Here is a 7,728-nt window from a genome sequence, read left to right as displayed (position 1 = left end):
AACTTCTACCAAAGTCCAGCATCTCCCTGCTGCTGTGGTTCACAGCAACAAGAGTTTCAGTTGCTAAGGCAAAGAGGAGGTCACCTAAAAGTCAGCTCTGCCTCGTTCCACTGTACAGCCTCAGATATTCTGAGTATACAGCACAGAAAACAGTCAGCTGAGGACCTTCAGCTTACTCAGTTTGTTTGTTTCGGCGTCTATTTCTCCTCTTGTTGTCAGGAAGTTTCAGCTCCAGCCACCTGTATTCCTCCTGTAGCTCTGAACTTGTAGCTTCAAGCTACTCAAAGAGTTGGCTAACAACGTTAGCACTGGACTCAAGGTCACTGACGCTTTGTTCTTGCCCTGACACAGTCAGGTCAAGTGTCTAAGGTCATAAAATAATACTTCAAGTTGACTGAAAGATGTTCCAGAAATTCTCAAAATATCTCAGGTAAATTCGCAGCATGCATTACAGTCAGTGTTCCACCTGCCTCATTAGCATCGTTAGCTGTGCCATTGCCCGCTCTGCTGGCTGGTCCTTTCCGCTGCACTTGGTGGATTTGGACGTAACTCATCAAACCTTAGTGCTTCCTCAGGTTTGAGAGAGTTCAAAATGAGAAGGGAGATGCTGTAAACCGGGATACTGAAAGTTAAAGAATGATAACTTAGAAGGAGCAGGAAACTTGCTACCAGCTCCATCGCTTGTCACTGGAAGTCATCTGTGTTGGAAACTATTTAAAAATGTTCCTCCACTTCAATATTTAATCTACTTTCTGTTTGTCTATCACATTAACGTCAAAGATGTTTGAGGTCGTAAAATAACAAAACCTAAAAATGCTTTGTGGTCAGGGCCAGACGCTCAACTGAGGAGAACTCAAAGATTGTGAATTTCTGGTTGTTCTTTTTGTTTCTTGTTTTTTTATAAATACATAATTTGCAAACATTGTATATTTGTATTTTATTTATTTATTTATTTGAACAGGACAAGTATAAACCATGGCTAGTTAACAATGCTGGATGTGAATATATGTGACAGGCTTTGTAATTTTATTTTTCTGAAAATCTGACTATTTGTGATGATTCTCCCTCAGATGGCCTCAGTTCATTACTTGGCTTTGCTCCTCTCTCTGAGCTGCGTACTCTGGAACGGAGCAGATGTGAGTCAGCCATCTTCTTTTCCTCTGAAGTGAAAAACAGATTATAAAGTTTTATTGAGGAAATGTTTACAGAGTGAGGAGTTTTTAGATGAGGCAGCTGAAGGTGTTCAGACTTAAAGCTGTTTGAGACACAGAATGAAGAGACTTTTGCCTCCTTGTGGAGGGACGTCCGTCCAGTCAGCTGTCGTCCCCATGATTGTGCAGATCATGTTATGACTGTAAAATTGATGTGATGTAATAAAAGTTTCTGAGACGTTTGGGTTCTGATGCTCTGTGAGCCTCACACATTAACACTGCAGCAAATACAGGTTTACATGTTTACTTTGTGTGATGATATAAATAAGAGAAGTTTAAAGTTTGATATGCAGGAAAATATATTAGTTTTATTTATTTTTTTACGTATGTGCATCCAGTTTAACTTTCAAGATAAATATGTTGATGATCCTCATGTAGATTAGCAGCTTTTTAGTGACATATGGTTTTATTAATCTCTGTTTTCTCTCTATCCACAGGCTGCATGTGGTAAGTATTTCAACCTGACAGAAAGAAAGCTGAGAGTTTTGCTACATTTTGATTGAATGATGTTGATGAAAAACACAGAAGTCCAAATGTGATGCAAATACTTGTGAACCTGAATTGAGGCAGCTTTACCTCAATACATTGTCATTTATTTATGAAGAACTATCATTTTGCTGCTAGTCTTCTGTTCCATTTAATAAGACATATAATTTCTTCAAATTCATTTTGAGAATAAAAGTCATTATTTAGGATCCGCTGCACTTCTTTGCATTTCCCAGGTTGTTCATGCCCGGCTGGTTGGTCTCTGTATGGAAGTCGGTGTTTCCTCTTCCAGAACACTTTGAAGGACTGGGCTTCTGCTGAGGTACAGTCACAAAAACCAGTTGATGTTTTGTGTGTTGTAAATCTGTCACTTTATTTATTTCACTTTTTGTCATCTTTGCCCCGTCTGACCAGACGTTTGTTTCATAAATAATCTGTTTGTCATTTCATTCATGTTTTTTAGGACTCAATCTAGAATTTCCATCTGGATGCTTTTATATAATTCAGTTTAATTATTGTCACTTCACAACAACTGTCACTTTAAGACACTAAGAACAGTTAATTCAGTTAAAGTCACTCATGCATTTCAATAAATCCTAGTTAGGCATCAGTGAATCAAGTTCACTTTTTATGCGTTTTGTCGTTTACTTTATAGTAATTAGTGATGGTCCGGCAAAACCGATGCGTCGGCGCATGCATCAAGCCCACAGACCAAAATGTGTCGCTGTGCGTATTGGTTTCAGCAAGTCACGTCACCGATACAGGAACTGTTTCTAAATGACATTGACGCGCCAAACTGTGTTTATAAGGAAGGAATCTGTCAATCTGTCAAATGCTTTTGCCAAATTAATTATTGATCTTTTACGGCATCAACTATGGAGCAGTTTCAAAGGAAAGGTTTCCAGTGTGGGACCATTTTGATCTTACATTGGAAAATAATGTTTTTACTTTTGTTGTTTCATCTGGTTCTTGTCAGTTTCTACTTAATCTATCTGAATCCAAATTCAGCTGAAACTGACATTTAGTTTACTCTCATATCATGTTCTGCAGGTTAAGTGTCGCATATGTTTAACTAAACTGTCTTATTTAAATAAATCCACCTTTTCAATGTTGAGGCATCATGAGGCCATGAGAATGAAGTCCCAGATAAACTCAGATATGCAGCCATTCTACAAATTACTCAGTTGCTTTTCATAAATTTCTTCATATATATGTAATGATTACTTAATTTTTTTCTACAGCAGAAGAGGATTTTTCCAAACACGTTCATTTAAACTTTCACTTTATGGTTCATGTTCACATTATTTATTGACTGTATATCAAATATATTTTAAATTTAACTGAAGATATGACATAATACAATATATAATATATAACAAAAAAGAAAGACTTAAATCTCATTGTTTAGGTCATTTAATCACAATGTTGCCTGTTGGGACTTTTAATGTCCAGCAGGTGTCAGTATTCAGTCACACAGAATCAATACAGTTTTGCTTTGGGTCGAAACGATACAAGACGCCTCATCTACCTACCACTATTAATAATCTCTTTATATCTAACATGCATGCAGTGACAATGGAGAGGAAAACTTTCCTTTAACAGGAAGAAACCTCCAGCAGAACCAGAACCAGGCTCAGTCCAAACGTCCGTCTGGAGGTTTGAGAAGAAAAACAGAGAAACAAAACAGAAGGACTGATCTAGGAGTAATTTCTATGTTCATGAAAAGTAAAAAGTTAATATCAGGAGAGGCAGAATGAATGGATGATGGCAGCTTCATCTGCTGACTCCCTCCAGGAAGGAAGCACATCCAGACATCAGACCAGGTGGAGCTTCTGTGGAGAGAACTGGAGAGTTGTAGCAGAGTGAGGAAGTGTTCAGTTTGTCCCCAGCAGCTCTACGTCTATAGCAGCTTAACTACAGAGACCGTTCAGGATAACCTCGGCCCTAATAGGCCTGAAGAGACAAAGACCAGTAGAAACATCTGGACTGGATCTCTGGATCAAAGAAACGACTTTCAGAGCAACAAAATGTGCTGCTGGTCATCAAATGTTGCTACAAGTTTGTCTTCAGAAGAGTCAAACTAAACTCAGAGCTCCATCTTCTCTTTTAGTTGGACTTTTCTTAGTTTTGCAGTCCGTTGATTTCAAGCCTTTTTTGCTTGATTTTAATGTTGGTTTGTTTTCTCCCAGCGTGATTGCATTGCATTAGGTGCAAATCTGGCCTCCATCCACAGCAGCGATGAGCACACCTTCGTCAAGAACCTGGTCAACAGTAAGAAAGGATCGTACGAGAGAACCTGGGTCGGATGCCACGATGGTGTGAAGGTCAGTTATCTTTACAGAGACTGCAGGGCAACAGCAGATCTACCAGAGCAGTTTTAGAGGGAAATTGTAGGGTCCCCTTTCAAAGAACCACTTTTGCCCAAAGTGCTCTGCCTGTGAGAGGATCTGCAGTTTGGACTCACTTCCTGTTCATTTAAAGTCTGTAACCAGTTTTAATATGTTCCAAAAACTCCGGTTATGTCAAAAACAGAACTATATCCATTTTTGATGTTTTATGTTTCAGTTTGTAGATGTTGTCAACATTGTGCTATTTTAAATGATTATCACGTAATTATTTAGAGCTACTGTTTAAAAGCCCATCTAGGGGCAAGTGCTGCAAATTAGCTGTTGCTGTTGCACTATGATGCAAACATGGGACTGCTGTTTTGTTCAGTTTGTCTATGTCGATGTGTGTTTGATATTTATATCTTGTGTAATGATGGTACATGACAAAATGTAATGCTTCAAGTAATGAGTGTGTGTTCAATGACTTTATGTTTTAATGTTTTTATGACTAAAGCAGTTTTAACTGTTGCTGAAATATGGAAATAAACTTGCCTGACTGGTCAGGATCGGGAATCAAGGGGCCTTGTCAAATCATCTAGGACCCATAAATGGCCCCGGAGCCACAGTTTGGACACCAGTCCTCAGTGTACTGGAAATAATAAAATATATGTATAGTAAAATGTGTGATTAAAAACACTTGGTTTCAGGAGGGTGTGTGGCAGTGGAGTGACGGGTCAAAGTTCGACTACGTCAAGTGGGGCAGCATGGAGCCAAACAACTATGGTGGAAACGAAGACTGCATGGAGATCAACATTGCTGGTGAACATCACCAATCAGCCTCTGGGTTTTTAAACATGTCTTAAATAGATGAAGCTACGCAGCAAATATACTGAACAAGAATATAAATACCGCATGTCAGATATTGTTGCCATGGAGAGTTAACAACTGTAAATGAGCATTTGCTGACATTTTGTTGTACAAAAGTAATATTTCTGTGATTTGTGTATAATTTTTAATCCATCTTGCTGTCAGTGAGCATTACTCAGGGTCCACTGGGTGACCAGACAAAATGAGCAACAACTGGACAATGAAAGGCCCCAAAATGCCACATTTTGTCACAAGTCATGAAGCCTCAGCTATGCAGCAGACGCATCACAACTCAGACTGTCCGCAACCGCCTACGGGAAGCCAACTTGGTCAAAATCAAATTTCTCAACCCGACCCCTTATCATGTTCAAAGGACTGTTGATCTGCTACAAATGGCCGAACCACGATGTTATCAATGCTGATATGAAGATCAGTTATTACTGAAAATATAGTTTGAGTTTCTCGACATATTGTTTAAATATGTTCATAAAACTCATATTTGACATGGGGTTTTATATTTTTTAGTATATTTAATAATTACAGTTCAGTTGATTTTAATAAATCTTAGGATCTGAAACAGATTCACCTGCTGCTAAAATATTTTCCCGATATTATTTTTTTATTTCTTTTCAGGATCAATTCAGCACATGAACGATGAAAACTGCGACACTAACAGATACTCCATCTGTGCCAAAAATGCCTAACTCCTCCCTCCTCTTCCTGAGAAACCCAACATGACCATGTGACCTTCTCAATGGTGATGTCACTTCCTCCAGGATGTCAGGCCTCGATGGCGTCGCTGCTGGAAGATACAAGGATAAAATCTAATTTCCAATAAATCTATTGCATGAAACATTTTTTGTCATGTCGTTTTATTTCTTTGGGAAAAGATGATAAACTTTAGATTAAAAGACCATTTATGGAGTGTATATGTCTCTGCATTTCCATGGTAACGTCAAAGCAGTGAAAACATGAAACGAAAGTTACGGCTGTAACTACGGTTCTATGAATCCCACCAGAGGCGGCGCTTAAAGCTCTGAATGGTCACTTTTGCACATTCACAGGTCGAGTGTCTAATACCATCATGGTCACCTGTGACACTGATAAGTCTGAACAATGACAGTTCAGTCCATAAATCTTCTCGCGAAACACTATGACTGGCATCAGTCATTGTATGTCCAATGTCTCCGTCATACTGAGAAGGAAAAGCCGGGCCCTGTAGTGGCCAAACCCAGAGCTGGAGCTGACCCCCCCACCTCCCCACACAGCTGCAAGAGAGCCTGTGCAGCAGTGGAAACCAGGTTCTCACTGGTCACAGGGAAGCCTCTAGAACAGTGGTCCCCAATCCCCGGGCCGTGGACCAATTGGTACCAGGCCGTGAAAGAAATAATTAAATATTTCCGTTTTATGCATTATTTGAGTTTGGAGGATCTTTTATTTTGAAAATTATTTAACCGGATTCTCTCGGTTATTTGAGCGCCAACATTGAGCCACAAGCAGCAAAATGAGTAAGAAACAGATCAGATGTCTGTGGAAAGTTTCTTTGCAAAGGGGGAAAGGCCCAGAGAAGATCAGGAGAATGGATTTATCCTGGACCGGTAGGTGAGTCCCATTACAAGCCGCTCTGCGTAACATGCGGCGACCGGCCACTAATGAGGCAATAAAGCTTCAAACTGCTTTGTCATGTAGAGACCAAGGATCCTGTGCACACAAGCAACACTTAGGGTGTTATTGTCTCTCATCACTCCAAGATGGGACCGTCTCAATGCTGAGAGACAAGCTCAGGGCTCCCATTAGTCATTATCGTGAGTTACAATTTTCCATCCATCCATCCATTGAGGAAGCTGATGAATGGAGGCCATCAATGGATGACTTCCATCCATTGATGGCCTCCATCCCGCAGCATGCTTTCAACCAGGAGCTCCCCTGAGAAACAGCCCCGCTGTCGTGGCGGCAACCAATGGGTTCGAGGGTTGCCACCGCGACAGGCACCAACAACCTTGCGGCCGCAGCTCCAATAAGCCGCCTCGGCAAAGGCACGGAACATGGTCCACTCAGACTCAATGTCCCCCACCTCCCACCCAGGAAAAGGTCCTCCTAACCGCCAGTATGTCCCAACCTCCATCTGAGCTCGTGCCATCCAGTGGGCACACTCATCAGGTTTCTCTGGCCATCCTGGTATAGGCGGTACTATCGGCTTTCTTCGTCAATACTTCTGGTGGCCTTCACTTAATAAAGATGTCATTGAATATGTGTCTGTCTGTTTCACTTGTGCTAGAAACAAGACCTCACACCGCCCACCTTCTGGTCTTTTACAACCACTGTCCATTCCTGGCTGTCCCTGGTCCCACATTTCTCTAGATTTTGTCACTGGTCTCCCCACATCCAAACAGAAGAGTGTCATCCTCACTATTATAGATCGTTTTTCTAAGGCTTGTCATCTGGTTGCCCTCACCAAACTCCCATCGGCCGCCGAGACCACCAAACTTCTTTTCCGCCATGTCTTTCGCCTTCATGGCATCCCCACAATCTCCTTGGGGATGCCATGAAGGCAAAAGACATGGCAGGGGCCTTAGTTCTCCGTTCTGGCGGGACTTCTGTTCTGTGCTCAGTGCTCAGCCTTGTTTGTCTTCAGGGTTCCATTCACAAAGCAATGGACAGTGCGAACGTCTTAACCAAGAACTAGAGAACAGATTGCGCTGTTTATGTGCCTCCAATCCCACCTCATGGAATGTCCACTTACCATGGGTGGAGCACACTGTTCAGGAAGATTTTAAGAATTAGTTAATTTTGGAAATGTCTGGCTCTATCTTCCTCTTTGGCTCCCAGGTCCTCCC

At 41.1% G+C, this 7,728-nt stretch overlaps 1 protein-coding gene across 1 annotated transcript; it reads left to right on the top strand.

Moving 5' to 3' along the window:
* The first annotated feature begins 592 nt into the window (after positions 1–592).
* On the top strand, positions 593–5,744 carry LOC103468111 (ladderlectin-like). Its single transcript, XM_081608526.1, has 6 exons — positions 593–609; positions 1,649–1,658; positions 1,894–2,019; positions 3,887–4,021; positions 4,732–4,843; positions 5,525–5,744. The coding sequence occupies exons 1-6, from the start codon at positions 593–595 to the stop codon at positions 5,593–5,595; spliced, it is 471 nt and encodes a 156-aa protein (XP_081464652.1). The 3' UTR covers positions 5,596–5,744.
* The last annotated feature ends 1,984 nt before the right edge of the window (positions 5,745–7,728 follow it).

This window comes from Poecilia reticulata, chromosome 7, assembly GCF_904066995.2.
Source record: "Poecilia reticulata chromosome 7, P_reticulata-male-v2, whole genome shotgun sequence".
NCBI lineage: Eukaryota > Metazoa > Chordata > Actinopteri > Cyprinodontiformes > Poeciliidae > Poecilia > Poecilia reticulata.
This window is presented reverse-complemented; position numbering and strand designations above follow the sequence as displayed.